General features: G+C 31.2%; 2 protein-coding genes and 1 non-coding gene across 7 annotated transcripts; all 3 read left to right on the forward strand.

The window, feature by feature from the left end:
- The first annotated feature begins 383 nt into the window (after positions 1 to 383).
- On the forward strand, positions 384 to 457 carry TRNAV-CAC. The gene has a single exon. It is a non-coding gene; the product is annotated as a tRNA-Val (tRNA).
- Positions 458 to 2,855: 2,398 nt separating this feature from the next.
- On the forward strand, positions 2,856 to 5,748 carry LOC114395200 (putative glutamine amidotransferase GAT1_2.1). Its single transcript, XM_028356916.1, has 4 exons — positions 2,856 to 3,180; positions 3,729 to 4,459; positions 4,555 to 4,761; positions 5,221 to 5,748. The coding sequence occupies exons 1-4, from the start codon at positions 3,093 to 3,095 to the stop codon at positions 5,470 to 5,472; spliced, it is 1,278 nt and encodes a 425-aa protein (XP_028212717.1). The 5' UTR covers positions 2,856 to 3,092; the 3' UTR covers positions 5,473 to 5,748.
- A 1,246-nt stretch (positions 5,749 to 6,994) lies between these two features.
- On the forward strand, positions 6,995 to 14,906 carry LOC114394973 (putative cysteine-rich receptor-like protein kinase 31). 5 transcript variants are annotated; one of them, XM_028356654.1, is made up of 7 exons: positions 7,004 to 8,025; positions 12,996 to 13,178; positions 13,274 to 13,395; positions 13,466 to 13,676; positions 13,838 to 14,072; positions 14,158 to 14,311; positions 14,437 to 14,906. In XM_028356654.1, exons 1-7 carry the CDS (start codon positions 7,269 to 7,271, stop codon positions 14,767 to 14,769), a joined length of 1,995 nt encoding a protein of 664 aa, XP_028212455.1. In that variant the 5' UTR covers positions 7,004 to 7,268; the 3' UTR covers positions 14,770 to 14,906. The 5 variants fall into 5 exon arrangements, with proteins under 5 accessions (XP_028212457.1, XP_028212455.1, XP_028212458.1 ...); XM_028356653.1 differs by lacking the exon at positions 7,004 to 8,025 and adding an exon at positions 10,455 to 11,654; XM_028356656.1 differs by lacking the exon at positions 12,996 to 13,178 and having other exon boundaries at positions 6,995 to 8,025.
- The last annotated feature ends 1,922 nt before the right edge of the window (positions 14,907 to 16,828 follow it).

Here is a 16,828-nt window from a genome sequence, read left to right on the forward strand (position 1 = left end):
AGCTTTCACTACTCATATAATTTCCAATCTATCGTACAATAAAATATAAATAGTCTATTTACAAAATGTATAATTTTAGGATGATAGCGACAAGAGAAAATTTTGTTTCATTGGTCAGAAGTTATCTCAAAGTTTTTAAACATGACAGCTGTTCGAGTTCACAATAAATTAGACAATACATCATATAGCTATTTAGTTAATTAGTAGCATATTAGCATCTTCTAACCAAACACTCTACGCCACAATCACCTGCCTGAAAATCCAATAGTTAAAGTGAAACAGGAGGGCTTTCTTTCATGGGAAAGAAAATTTGAGGACCACATTATACGAATATATAATATATATTATATTTTATTTTAACAACAAAACATAATTCTCAATTTGTCTGGGTGGTGTAGTTGGTTATCACGCTAGTCTCACACACTAGAGGTCCCCGGTTCGAACCCGGGCTCAGACAATTTTTCAATTGTTTTTTAAAAAATATTTGTATGACCTTGATCTCATCGTGTAATTTCAAGACGAGGAAATAACAAACTTTTATTATTAGTTATAACATTATTAGAAAGGAAAATGTTTGTTAGTGTGAATTCGTACCGCACGAAACATTTATATCGATACAAACTCTCTTTATTTCCGTTGAAGTTTTAGCTTTTATTATTTCAAAATTTAATATGCATCCAATAATTTTGAAACAAGTGGATTCGTATTAATTTCGTATATAATATTTTCGTACTATATAAGCATAACGTTATTAGAAGTTATAAAATTTTATAATTTTTGATAAATTTCAATTAATAATAAAAAATTTGTTAAAAAAACATGTTAGTGAATATATTGTTAATGTCTATTTGATTTAAATATGTTTTTAATATCTCAAATATATAAAACTATTGTTGTTATTATAAACTCAAAATACCTATATACTTTTAATTTCTATTAAACAAAAGTTGTACTAATACAAATAATCTTAATGTCTTCTTGAAACATGTATTAAATATTTTCATTATCATTATTATATCATCAATTACAGATGAGTCTTTAATTGGGAACTTTTTATATGAAATGAATTACTAATTGGATGAAGTTATAGCGTAGGCAGTGACGAAGCAAAAGGTATCCTATTCCGATTTGCACTTCTAATTTGGCAACGTATCCTCGGTGTTTCTCCCCATTCTTAATTGCATAGTGGTCAATATAGTTACGCTGTTGTTGAGAAAACATTGCTCAAATTGCAATAAATAAAGCAAGCAAATAGTAAAAAAAAAAGGACATTTTGTTCGAATCTAACAAAAACTGGATAAGTGCTGCACCAAACAAAACCTGATTCATCCCCATTATAGTATTAATCACTTCCTACATCCAAATCCAAATCCAACCGTTTGACCCTCCACAGTGACACGTACGTTCCTGTTCTATTATAGTAAAATACTGACTATAAGTCTAATACTCTATAAGACTATAACTAAGTGTGTCTTGCATTGTACATACCCTTTACTCTACTCACTACTCATTCATTATTGTCACGTTGATAAAAATGAAATTATTTTGTTTGTAAGGTTTATATTCAAGTTCTTTCTTTAACCTTGACTATTAGCAGACAATTATTTTGTATGTTTTTATTGACATTTTCAACGGCATCCATTATTATAGGTTTGGAATAGGCTAAACTCCTTTACCGTTAAATTATCAACTCACATAACACATGGCCATGGACTATATATAAATAATAATTTGTATAATATATGGGATGAATCATGAATCTTCATTCAGAGGAGTATGATATGTTATTTTACGATATAAATCCATACACGAGGCCAATGTTTTGATTAGTAACACCTTATATTAATACCAATAAGAAATGTCATTGACAAATAAAATCCAATTAATAGCCGGCACCACCCTGTGAAACAGGTTAATTATGAATTCAGATTCTCTAATTAATAAAGAAAAATATATATAAAAAAATGAACGAAATCATGATTAAATTAATATGGGAGGATCATGATCTGTTAACTTAAGAGGGATTTTAATTATTTAAAAAATATATTTTTCATTAACAAATATTTATTATGAATTTATATTTTTCATGTAATAAATGTTTTTCCTTTATGATTTTTTTCTTTTAAATACTGAAATCAATCTTTAAGAGTGAGTTGACAAAGTCATGAAAATTGATTTCGTATTAATTAATACCATATATACTTATGTTTATCTCTTATATTTTTTTTATCTATTTATATATGCACATCTTAATTAAAAATACACCCCAAACACAATAAGAGTAAATGGATATATATAATTAATGTAAAACAATAATTAAAACCATCTTTTAAAATAATTATTATAAAATTTAACAACCTTATCTTAAACTTATAAAAAAACTTATCATAAACATTTATCTTAAACAATAAAAAAATTATCATAAACAAATTTTTTGAAAATGAAAATTGAGAATTCATTTTTACATCATCAAATCAAATGTACATCTACCAATAAGTTATTAATGCAAGTGATTTGGATTCAGTTTTAGTATATATATCTTTAAATAATGTCCTGGATTAAGAGATTTAATTAAAAATAATTAACCAAATTTTTTTGATGAAAATTAATCATGAAAACAATGAATATTCTGTACATAAAAAAAGTATAAATACTCTATACTATTATTGTGACCGAAAAATCAAATGCACAGCCTCCTAAGTTTAATTCAACAGTCAACAAATAGAAAAAAAAGAAACGTTTGTACATTGTACAACCTTTTCAAAAGTTAATAAAGAAACAAAACGAAATTGAAAACTTAGAAAACGTGGATCATACGCGGAGGCACGAAAATGTTTGCTAGTTTTTCTGTGTCTCTGCGACTCGAACGTTGTTTCGCTCAGTATATATCCATATGCAGCCCTGGCTTGGTAGCTGTAACTCAAACACCGAGGGGCTTCCATCATCGCTCATCAATCCTTATCCAGAATCCTTAATTATACTTCTCATACTCATTTATAAATAGTGCCCAAAAAGCCTCATCTCAACCTACACGCATTATAGTACGTTCTTCTTCATTCATACCCCTTATCAAATCTCCACACATATATATTATGTCCACCGATCTCTCTGTCATTCTCCCTCGCGTTCTCATTGTCTCTAGACGAAGCGTTCGCAAAAACAAGTTCGTTGATTTCGTTGGTATGTTATGTTTCCTCCTTTTCCTTCATTCAAATCTACAGTTGTTTTAAACTTTGGTTAATGTATGTAAGAGAATCTTTATAGTGCGTGTAATTACAGAAAAATATAACTGATGTGATCGTAGATACAATCGTGATATAATTGTGAAGTGTCAAAATATCTTGACGTTAGAGATCGTAATAATTTAAAATCATCATAATATATATACTTTTAATGAAATAGTACAAAGATGCAATTGGAAGAGGTAAAAAACTTTAGTCTTTTAACCGAGTGCAATAATATCATACAAATAACTTCACCAAAACTTTTGTTTGTAACTGAATCTAATGATGTTGTGTGACCGAATCAAACAATATCATATGAAATAACATTGCCAAAACTTTATTCTGTAATCGAGTTTTATGATGTTGTGTGATCTATACAATAAATCTCAATTCTTGTTGTACTGCAATAATGCGATTACTTAATTATTTCCGAATCATGTGCGTGAAATTAACATGACCCTTTTTGATCAAACGTCTTATTATGTGATTTTTTTTTTTCTTCAGGTGAGTATCACCTTGATCTTATAGTAGGGTATGGCGCGGTGCCCGTGATCGTTCCTCGTGTTTCCGGGGTGCACATGTTGTTGGATAGCTTTGAGCCAATCCACGGCGTGCTTCTGTGTGAAGGAGAAGACATTGATCCTTCTTGTTACGAACAAGATACCGCGGGTCTTTCAGAAGAGGAATTGGAAGAGATTAGAAGGCTTCATGCAAGTGACACGGCCATTGACAAAGAGAAAGACTCAATTGAGTTGAGCCTCGCCAAGCTATGCCTCGAGAGGAACATTCCCTATTTGGGAATCTGCAGGGGCTCACAGATCCTTAATGTTGCATGTGGGGGTACCCTTTATCAGGACATAGGAAAAGAGCTTTCGATTAAGTGCCCTGAGGGCCAAAGGGCTATGCACATAAACTATGATGATTATGATGGGCATAGGCACGATGTGGAAGTGGTTGAAAACACCCCTTTGCATCATTGGTTTAAGGATTCTTTGGAAGAAGGAAAAATGGATATTTGTGTTAATAGCTATCACCATCAAGGGGTGAAGAGATTGGCACAACGTTTTGTGCCAATGGCCTTTGCACCTGATGGTTTGATTGAAGGGTTTTATGACCCAGATGCTTATAATCCAGAAGAGGGTAAGTTCATTATGGGATTACAGTTTCACCCTGAGCGTATGAGGAAGCCTGATTCGGATGAGTTTGATTACCCTGGATGCCCCTTTGCTTATAAGGTTTGAAAATATATATGGTTTCTTTTGAGATCTATTTTAATGTTACTGATACATATTATTGGCTAGTTGAGTTAACATTTGTGGAAACTCTGCAGGAATTTGTAAAAGCAGTTGTTGCTTACCAGAAGAAGTTGAACAATTTAGCATCCGTCCAAAAGCCCATTAAGCTTAATAAGGAAATGGAAATCAAAAGGAAGATTATTGTGCGTAGTTTTTCACTTGCCAAAAACCTCTACAACACTGGCCGTGGAACTAATTCCTCCAAACAGACTGAACTCGAAGCTGGAGCAGAATTTCTTGAGGTACTAACTTGCACAACTAGGATACTTCAACTAATTTGACAATTTTTCCCATTTGTTTAGTATAAGGACAAAACTTAGGTATAAAGCTAACTCTAATTGAAGAATAATATTAAAAGTACTTCAGTTTTGTTCTGTATTTAAGTTTTGTCATTAGAGTAATATTTTTTGACACTTCAACTAATAGGAGACGAGGGTAAGCAAAAACATAACTATCATGTTGTATTCTGTTGCTATCCAATTTGCCACCGTTTAAATTTGAGTTAGGCACACAGTTGTAACAGCTCAAATTATCCATTAATTAATCTTGTTTATTAGCATCCTTAATGTAAACACTTTATTAATTGGCACCTTCTTTTTATCTCTTAGCATGTGATATACATGCAGCATTATCCTTTGTTTAAGGAACACGATAGTTATCATTTTTTTTTTCTGTGTGTTGATTTATATTTAAATTTGCAGTCCAACACAGCTTTGAGTGTGCAACAAGAGAATAGATTAAAACAAATGGGTGCAACGGTTAGGAATGCAGGGTCCTACATAGAGAGACTGAAGCTAAATGAGGAAAGAGAAAAAATGGCTAGAAATCTGATGGGGAAAATGACGGTGGAACAGTTGTCTGATCTCTTGTCTTTTTATCACACCATGGGGCAGATTTGTTCCGAAGTATTGGACATAAAGATACATGGCCTTGTCAATGACTTAGCTTCATGATCTTGTTCCTTAATTTCTTGGCCTTTCGTTGACCATGCATGTCTGTTTATTGCTAGTTACTTATATGTGCTCCTTTGTGGCTCAGTAAGTGATTGGTAGGGGAAAAGTGTTCTCTGTTTATTCCTTTTTTTTTTTTGAGTCTGTTACTAAGTTCCTTACGTCTTGGGTACATCAATCACCTGTGTAAAGAACAGATAGCCACTGGTATTTAGAAAAAGTTTCAAAAGTCAGTTGTTAAGTGCATCGATTAAAGATATAAAATTGATTTTTTTTTTATCTAAAAATGCTGCTACTGTATATTATTGTAATTTTAATATATTTTTAGTGTGATTTCTATAAAAAATATTAATTTCTTAATATCCTACATTGGTCAGTAGAATTCTTAGTATGATTTTTAATCTTATTCAAATTATCTTGACTAATATATATAATATTTCTTTTATTAAATTTAGTATTATGTTGGTGCTTATCATTCAATTTATGTTCCTACAAAAATTACATATACACAAATATATATCTATATATAAGATAATCATGAGTTGATAACAAATTTGACCCTCTCCATCTCATTCTTGTAAAAGAAGAAACTGACTCATGTTCAAATTTAATAGTGGTAAATTTATATTTTCAAATCCATACTCATTGGATTTATTGGATTTAGGTAAACTGGCCGGGGAATTCATCACTTTTTAATAATTTTAATTTATTTATATTTTCAAAATATTATTTTATATTTATAATTTAATTTTATTTAATTTCACATTTATATTTGGTCCCATAAAGAAAGTATACTTCTTGTTGGTTATTATTCACAAAATATCATTTTATATTAAAGTTTACATATATTTTTATTTTTTAATAATCTACTAATTATTAGTTTTATTTTTATTATAGTTTTTTTTCTTATCTTATTAAAACAAATACTTTTTATTATTATATTATTAACACGGAGTATTCACTAATTTTGTGGATAATAATCTTTTGTCAAAAAATCTTACTAGTCCCCTTTGATAGATCTCTTCTCTTAATTATATATTTTTTTACATCTACGAAGTTTAAAATTAAAACCTTGCTTAAAAAAATTTAGCTCAATATCACTCTGACTAATTTAAACAAACACTTTAAGTAAATTATCATGAATAGTTACATGTTGATATTTTATAGTGAGTTAAAATTTTAATTTGAACTTATAAATGTAATATACCATTAAAAATGAACAATCAAAAGAATAATATTGTTATCAAATATTATATTTTAATTTAAATAAAAAAGAGATATCAAATATAATACTAATTTCAATACGTTCCTAAAAATAATATAGATTGAGATTTAGGGATAACCAAAGTAAGTTTTGTCTATTTTGACAAAGTTTTCTTGATAAGTAGTATCAGAAAATCGAATACCTATTACCAATATGCTTAAAAAATTCAATAATCTAACAGTGTATTGGAACTTGTTGGTGTACGGTCCCACCTTTAGACGAAATTCTAAGTCGCAGTTTGGCTCGATCGGGTTTCCTAGAAACTTTGGTGTTGAAATTTGTATGCAAAACGCAAATTGATTGGAGAGTTCCCAATATAATAGTCCACGCTCTGGTTTACTGATTCAATCATCTTCTTCATTTTGATATAAGTACTTCTCCTCCTACATCTTTTTTGGTTCTCGTGTCGCTTTGGTTTCTTAGAAACATCAAAGTGTTGAAAGTGGAACGCCGATTGATTGGAGTTCCCGTTATAATCATCTTCATTTTGGTCACCCTGCACCTCAACCCCAGTACTTCTCCTCCTACTGCAACAATGAAACAACTGCTTCTTGAGCCTTGTTTCATCTTCATTTTGTTGGTAATCTCAGTTACCAACACTCCAACTTGTCTTTGCGTGGATGATGCTCGCTACACCAACTGTAGTAACGCTTTTAGCTGCGGAAATAACAACTTCAACCTCAAATACCCATTCTGGGGAGAAAACAGAGATAACCATTGTGGTGGACCTAACTCGGAGTCGGAGAAACTCACATGTGAAGCTCAAGTCCCCAAGATAACCATCAATTTCATCAAATACCGTGTTCTTGGCTGGGAAAACACATCACAGATACTCAAAGTCGCAAGGGACAATTATTGGGACAATAATGTCTGTGTCAATGGTGACAGGAACAGCACATTTGATAACACTCCGTTTCAATATGATTATGATGGCCTTGTTAACGTTACGCTCTTTTATGATTGCCCTGCCAGTTCTTCACCTCCCACTATTTCATCGCTTCCAGCATCGTCTGTGCTTACTTTTCCCTGTGGTGGTGCTGTCTACTACACTGTCCAACCTTTACCTTCTTCGTACGAGTCGCCCTGCAATATTGTTGTGATTCCAATCTTTAACGATTCACTTTACACTCCGGATAGAATCATTGAAGCTTTACAGGGAGGTTTTCAGATTGAATGGACGGGAAATTATGACAAGTGCGAGAAATGCACTGGTTCTGGTGGAGAGTGTGGATCCGTTGATGGAAATTTCCAATGTTTCTGCAAGGATGGACCTCATTCTGCTTCATGCAAAGGTATATATGCTTGCTAGCTTCTTGGTTTCTCAGACTCTTGTGTCTCTTTTTCAATTCTAGTTTAGTTAGTAAACATCTTCAAGTTTGTTTCTGTTAAGAGTTTGATTTTTCTAGGAATCTATTACTACATTGGTTTGCTGCAACCCAACCTAGATATATGAACATATTTAGATCGAGTAGTGTATCTGATAGAGTCGCGAAAGCCTTCTAAAAACATAACCCCAGCATCATAGGAAATATATCCCAATCTCATTTTAATTTGTTTCCCTTCTCAGTGACTTCTTGAAGCATTACTACAAAACCTTTTTGACCGTTGACCTTTTTTAAGGAAAACATTGCAGATAAAGTCGTAGATACCAGGTGGGAGTAAGTACCGTTCAATATTCATCTCCATATTTAAAGGAAAATAATGGATAAACGCCCTTATCTTATTTGGTTATCTCCCTTCATTTTACCTCACAAAATCATGATGACAACATGTAAAATTAAAAGTCACTATTTGTTGCTTTGCTTTTATTATGAAAAATTAATTGATTATTTCTCATCATGAATTTAATTTTTTTATATAACAAGGTGAGTTAGAAATCACATCATGAATCTATAGGTTTTGAGCTGTTTATCTCTCCACAACGACCAAATGTTCATCTAATTAATGTGAACATGTCAATTAATTTGCCTTAATTATTCGTCTGTAGAACTGACAAAATAAAACCACTTGTTTCACTGATGGAGTTCCTGTAATTCCCCACCCTACTATGGCTGTGTATGATGTTGGTCAAAGTATACGTTGGTCTTATTCCTTGTGCCTTAGCCCTTGGTAGCTCTTAATTAAGTCCTAAACTAAACCCACTTTAGGGTGTAATAAAGTCTACTTGGAAATTTTGTTAGAGAAAATGAAATGAAATGAAACAAAATAGGGAGGGAAGCGATGGAATGGGGAATAGCCATTCACGACATTGGGAAATTGTGATTGGTGAAGCCATTCAGCAATTCTAACGTAGAGCCTCAATTAATTTCTCTCAAATATGAAAATGATTCATGTGCCGCTAGAATTCCGGCGTTGATTATTATTCTATTTTTAATTGTAATAATATATATTTTGTCAAATTTGAAAGGCCCGTTAACTTATGATAACTTTGACAATTCGTATAATTTGTGAAGGGAAGTCATCTTGACTAATTATGTTGCTTGGAAGTCTCAAATTGTATGAACGAAAGAAAGAAAAAAAAAACTACATAGACTTAGTCTTTTTTCTTTTTTAAATAACAAATTCAACTAAAATTCCTTTTCCATCTAGCATCATTCCTTTAATTAATAGCTTCAACGCTTTAGTAAAAGGCTATCCTGACCATGTATTGTTATTTATTTTTTGAACAATTTTTTGTATTAACTATTGTATTAATATGTGGGAGGCTGGATCATGTTTCCCATCATGGAAATAACTTTTGTGTTGTTGGATCATATTTTAAGGCAAATGTTAAGTGCATTGGTTAAAGAAATAAAATTGATTTGTTTTTTTTTTTATCTAAAAATACTATTACTGTATATTATTGTAATTTTAATATATTTTTAGTATGATTTCTATAATTTTTTATTATTAATTTCTTAATATCCTAAAAACATTGGCCAGTAGAATTTTTAGTATGATTTTTAATCTTATTCAAATTATCTTGACTAATATATATATATATATATATATTGAATTTAGTCTTATGTTGTTGTTTATTGTTCAATTTATGTTTTCACAAAAATTATATATACATAACTATCTATCTATATATAAGATAATCATGTAACCCAATGAGTTGATAGTAAATTTGACTCTCTTCATCTCCATTCTTGCAGAAGAAGAGACCAGGCTCGTTCAAATTTAATAGCGGTAAATTTATATTTTCAAATTCATACTCATTAGATTTTATTGGATTTAGGTAAACGGGCAGGGGAATTCATCACTTTTTATAATTTTAATTTATTTATATTTTTAAAAATATTATTATATATTTATAATTTGATATTATTTAATTTTATTTTTATATTTGATCCAATAAAGAAACTATAGTTCTCTGATTGATTATCATTGGCAGAATATCATTTCATTATAAAGCTTACATATATTTTTATTCTTTAATAATATACTAATTTTTAGTTTCTATTTTATTATAGTTTTTGTTTCTTATGTTGTTAAAACAAATACTTTTTTATTATCATATTGTTAATTCGGAATATTTACTAATTTTGTCAATAACCATTTTTTCTTGAAATTTTAAGTAAATTATCATGAATAGTTACATGTTGATATAAAATTTGAATGTGAACTTATAAATGTAACATATCATTAAAAATTAACAATCAAAAGAGTAATATTTTTATCAAATATTATATTTTAATTTAAATAAAAAAAGAGACATGAAATATGATACTAATTTCAATATGTTCATAAAAATAATATAGATAGAGACTTAGGAATAACCAAAGTGAGTTTTGTTATTTTGATAAAGTTCTTTTCATACTTACTATCAGAAAATCGAATACCTATTGACAGTATGTCTAAAAAAGTTCAATCATGTATTAATTGTATTCGAACTGTACCGTCCCACTTTTAGACAAGGAACAAGCATGCCTAAGCAAGCATCATGTTGACCCAACCTTTTTTTTCCCGAAATTCTAAGTCGCAGTTTGGCTCGGGTTTCCTAGAAAATTTGGTGTTGAAATTTGTAAGCATTGAAAGTGAAACGCAAATTGATTGGAGAGTTCCCACTATAATAGTCCACGCTCTGGTTTACTGATTCAATCATCTTCTTCATTTTGATAAAAGTACTTCTCCTCCTACATCTTTTTTGGTCCTACTGCAACAATGAAACAACTGCTTCTTGAGCCTTGTTTCATCTTCATCTTGTTGGTAATCTCAATTACCAACACTCCAACTTGCCTTTGCGAGGATGATGCTCGCTACGCCAACTGTAGAAACGCAATTAGCTGCGGAAATAACAACTTCAACCTCAAATACCCATTCTGGGGAGAAGACAGAGGTAGCATTTGTGGTGGACCTAACTACGAGTCGGAGGAACTCACATGTGAAGGTCAAGTCCCCAAGATAACCATAAATTTCATCAGATACCGTGTTCTTGGCTGGGAAAACACATCACAGATACTCAAAGTCGCAAGGGACGACTACTGGGACAATAATACTGTCTGTGTCAATGGTGACAGGAACATCACATTTGATAACACTCAGTTTCAATATGATTATGATGGCCTTGTTAACGTTACGCTCTTTTATGATTGCCCTGCCAGTTCTCCAACTCCCACTAATTCATTGCTTCCACCATCGTCTGTGTTTAGTTTTTCCTGTGGTGGTGCTTCAGTTGTCTACTACACAGTCCAACCTTTACCTTCCTCGTACGAGGCGCCCTGCAAGATTGTTGTGATTCCAATCTTTCAAACCAACAACGATTCACTTGACACTCCCGATAGAATCATTGAAGCTTTACAGGGCGGTTTTCAGATTGAATGGACGGGAAATTATGAGGAGTGCGAGAAATGCACTGGTTCTGGTGGAGAGTGTGGATTTGATGGAAATAATTTCCAATGTTTCTGCAAGGATGGACCTTATTCTGCTTCATGCAAAGGTATATATGCTTGCTAGCTTCTTGGTTTCTCAGACTCTAGTGTCTCTTTTTCATTTCTAGTTTAGTTAGCAAACATCTTCAAGTTTGTTTCTGTTAAGAGTTTGATTTTTCTAGGAATCTATTACTACATTGGTTTGCTGCAACCCAACCTAGATATATGAACATCTTTAGATCGACTAGTGTATCTGATAGAGTCGCGAAAGCCTTCTAAAAACATAACCCCAGCATCATAGGAAATATATTCCAATCTCATTTTAATTTGTTTCCCTTCTCAGTGACTTCCTTGAAGCATTACTACATAATCTTTTTGACCGTTGACCTTTTTCAAGGAAAACATTGCAGATAAAGTCGTAGATACCAGGTTGGAGTAAGTTCCGTTCAATCTAGTGTTCACATATTCATCTCCATATTTAAAGGAAAATAATGGATAAACGCCCTTATCTTATTTGATACTTTGAGTGGAAAAGAGATAAAAGAGAAAAGAATATATAAATATAATATTATTATGATAGAAAAGTACGGGTTGCCTTCTTCGACTGCCATTACAATTATCACTTATCTTCCTTCTCATGGGGTCCAGTAATTATTAGAAAACTTGTCTATAGCCTGCTTAAAATTCTTTAGCTGTAATTTTATTGTTCAAAGGGAGGAATTGTCCTGATTTTTAGCTGTAGTTGGTAATTACATTTATACCTTGTACCCCATGGCCAGGTCTAAACAGAAACCAATTTTCAGATTTTGGCACAGTTCTTTGTGAAATATATGTGCAAATAATTATTGCTTCCTGACTTTGAATCTGATCCTTGTTGCACTAATCTAATAGTCTTAACTTTTAATTTGAAAATTGGAGCTCACTATTATTGATGTTACACACTTTTACTTCTGCATCATTAATGACTTGAAATGATTTAGCAGTATCGTAGACTCGTTATACACAAACTCTATTGATATGATAAGCAAAAAGTGAAAAGAGAGAGAGAGAGAGGTAAGTAGATTAAGCTAAGGGAATATTGATGAGTTTAATATAATCATTAATATACAAATAGAAAATATATCACTAAAAATTCAAAATGATCAGGCAAGTTACTATTATCAATAATTGTACCTCAAAATTTGGAATGGTTTCGTAAATTGATTTTGTTTAATTTTTTATCCCCATCGTTAGCTTAGTCAAAAAGTCCATTCGTTAATCCCTGCAAGTAACATGGACTAGAACTAATTTGATACCATTTAGAGGAAGCAATTCATTTCTCTTGCCATGACCATCATATTATGACTTGTCATGATTTATTGAGTATTACTACTTCCTGTGAACAATATATATATGTTGATTGTTTGCAGAAAAAAGTAAAGTCCAGTTGCCAACAATGATCTTTATTATTGTACCCACGATTATTTCAGTAGCACTATTCTTTTTTTGCTACTACATGGTAAAGAGAAAATCAAGCCTGGACCATTTCCGCTTTCCAAAATATTGGGTGTTCACACCAAAAAAGAGTATCAAGAGTGTTCTTAAAGAAAATTGTACGTATTAAAAATATCTTAAATCTATGCTTTTCAGGTTTTAAGAAGTTTGGTAGCTTACTTAGTTTTACAATTAATTCATGTGTTTGATTCAGTTGGAAATGAAAGTGCCACATTAGAGCCCTTGCAATTCAATCTGTCTATACTTAAAGCCGCAACCAATAATTTTTCAGATGAGAATAGGATTGGCAAAGGTGGATTTGGAGAAGTTTATAAGGTAAGAAAATGTGGTATAATTATATTACTTGTGTTCTTCTTTTTCTCACAAACAGTAATTTTATTTTCAGGGAATTCTTCATGATGGGCGACAAATTGCAATAAAAAAACTTTCAAAAAGTTCTATGCAAGGTTCCAATGAGTTCAAGAATGAAGTTTTAGTGATAGCCAAGCTTCAACATAGAAATCTTGTGACACTTATTGGGTTTTGTCTTGAAGAACAAAATAAAATACTTATATACAAATATGTGCCAAACAAGAGTCTTGACTATTTTTTATTTGGTATGACATTTATCACCCTTAAACACCTTGATTACTTAATAATATTTATTGTTTATATTTGTGAATTGCATATATATGTGTTTCTATAAATTTGATTTAACTTAAACTTATAGATTACATAATATGTTTTTGACTCTTATATTTTTCACTTTAACATGTAGATTCTCAACGGCCAAAGTTAAGCTGGTTTCAACGTTATAATATTATAGGAGGAATTGCTCAAGGAATTCTTTATTTGCATGAATTTTCTACACTTAAAGTTATACATCGTGATCTTAAACCTAGTAATATTTTATTAGATGAAAATATGGTTCCAAAAATATCAGACTTTGGTCTAGCTAGAATTATTGAAATAAATCAAGATCAAGGGGGTACAAATAGAATCGTTGGAACATTGTAAGTTTGGAGATTTTTTCCTTATTATTTCAATTCTTCTTCACAAGGTATGTTTTGGCTAAATTAATTTTATTTTATTTTATAGTGGATATATGCCTCCGGAATATGCAATGTTTGGACAATTTTCAGATAAATTAGATGTTTTTAGTTTTGGAGTCATGATTCTTGAGATTATTACTGGAAAAAAGAATTTGAGTTCTTACGAACCACATCGTGTTGCTGATGGCCTTTTGAGTTATGTGAGTATAGTAATCCAACAATTTGTTCCTTTGCATTATTGATTCTATGTACATTTTCATGGTTCACTAATTTTTATATTAGGATTTGAATTATTTTGGATTTATAATTTGACAATTTGTTATAGGTTTGGAGACAATGGAGGGAAGAAACGTTGTTAGGCGTATTAGACTCAAGTATTAAAGACAATTATTCGGAGATCGAAGTTATTAGGTGCATTCACATTGGTTTATTATGTGTTCAACAAAATCCAGATGTTAGACCTACAATGGCAACAATTGTTTCGTATCTTAGTAGTTATTTAATTGATTTGCCGACTCCTCAAGAACCTGCATTTTTCTTGCATGAAAGAATTGATCCAATATCATTGGCACAAGAATCAGGTTGCAATCAATCTGCCAATAGGTCTATCCCATTCTCTGTTAATAAAATGTCTATAAGTGATTTTATTCCTCGATAGTAAATTACTTTTCTTTTAAAGAACCAGTGATTCATACTAGTCTTAGTTCATTTACTTGGAAGAATAATTCATGTAAGAAAAATGATAATTTTAATTTAATTCATGGAAGAGCTCAATTTATAATGTTTACTGTCACACTATGTGATGTAATAAAATTTCAATATCCTTCTTATTTATTTAGATTAATATCTAATTTAGTTTTTGAATTTGTAACGTGGGGATCTCTGATTTTCGTCTGTGTGTTGCGTGTGTTTGTGTGTATATAATACAAAACTTATATTATTCAATTGCAGCCATTGCTAATGGAGCTTCCGGAACTAATTTTATGGAAAACGATTTTGATTAAAATTTTAAAAACATTCAACTAATCCTCAATTAAAATTCAAAACTACATCCAAGCAACAACAATGGCGGCAAGTTCTTCCCATCCTTTTCTGACTTCCACACTCGTTGCCTCCAACGTCACTTGACTATCTATGCTTTTGTGTAGAAAATGAGTGTGCATGTGAGTTTGAGTGCTGTGAAGGGAAAGCCATGGGGGAGAATGATGCTTTGCTCGGGTAGAGTTTTCAGAGGCTTTTCAAAAGGAAAAAGAAAGGAGGCGAGAGAGAAATGAGATTTTTGTTTTTTGTTTTAAATAAAAACAAATGATAATTATTCTTGTTATATCCCTAAAACAAAGTAATCAATAAAGAAGAAATAATTGATTATTTTGGTCAAAATATTTTGGTGGAAAGTACTAATATATTTCAACTGAAAGAAAAATAAAATAAGAGTATATTAACAAACCCGGCCACATTGGAAAATTTCTTATTTGGTTTTTACAACTCTTAAGAGGCTTCACAAGGAGGAAAAGGAGTAAAACAAATTAGTGTAGAAACAAACAAAGTGATTCGTGGAATTTGACTTTGCATATTTTTATTACATATCATATAGTTCTACCAATTAAATTGTCTCAATATATATATATATATATATATATATATATATATATATATATATATATATATATATATATATATATAATCTATTCTAGTTACTTTTAATCACTTCTATTAAAAATTTATACAAAAGAGAAAATCTGGATATCATCTTTAAAATATTATTGTGTGCCTTTCGATCATGACACTTTGTTTTTCTTTTAAGTTATATTTTGCTCTTCAAAATCGAAAGTTCAAATGCTGAAAGTGTTTTATTAAACGAGAGTGGCGTAAGGTAAAGCAACCATGTTGTTTTGTTCGACTGAGCAGTTGCAAGTCCAACATCCATAGTCGTGGCATGTTGGAAAAGGAATAAATAAATAAATTTGGACTTGGATACCTGTTGATCTCATCCTGAATTTAAGAGGGTTAAAAATTGCTTTGACTGAGTTTATATTTGGGTTTTCCTTAATTTGCGAAAATTGGAGCAGGCCGGTTTTGAGATGCCACTATCCATTGCTATTATCCTACCCCATGAATCTGTCCACCTGATCTAAAATATTTATCATCTAAGTTTAGAGCTTGCAGCAAATAGAAGGTAAATTAAAGAAACAACGAATAATAAAGGAAAAAAGTATAATAATAATAATAATAAAAAAGAATGATCAAGTTATGTGTTTGAGTGTTAAATTCGATCCGGTCATATCCGATCATAGAAAAAAAGAAGCCAAACCAACTTAATTAGTTTGATTTGAGTGGTTAAGTTGGTCGTAACGGAATTATTAAACACCCCTAAGTAGCAATATGTTCTCACTAATTAACTTGCCAACCCACTCACCCAAAAAAACTTGCCGACCCATGCACACCACACCAATTACCAATGTTTAAATGCACCTACAAATTAGTTTATCGGTAGAACATGCAGACTCTTAGAGCAAGCCAAGGTGGATTATTTTTCTTTTGCCAGCGGGACTAATTAGGAGACAAATTAAGGTACTAATTAATGCAAGGTGGGCATAAATACAAGAACAAATAGCAAAGGATTTATATATTTGGTGGACCGGGACAAAGGTGGTTAATTTCTAGCTAGTGAAACTTAATTTAGTATCAGTAAAAGGGCAGCTTTCTTTATATAAATA

The sequence above is a fragment of the Glycine soja genome, chromosome 18, assembly GCF_004193775.1.
Source record: "Glycine soja cultivar W05 chromosome 18, ASM419377v2, whole genome shotgun sequence".
Taxonomy (NCBI): domain Eukaryota; kingdom Viridiplantae; phylum Streptophyta; class Magnoliopsida; order Fabales; family Fabaceae; genus Glycine; species Glycine soja.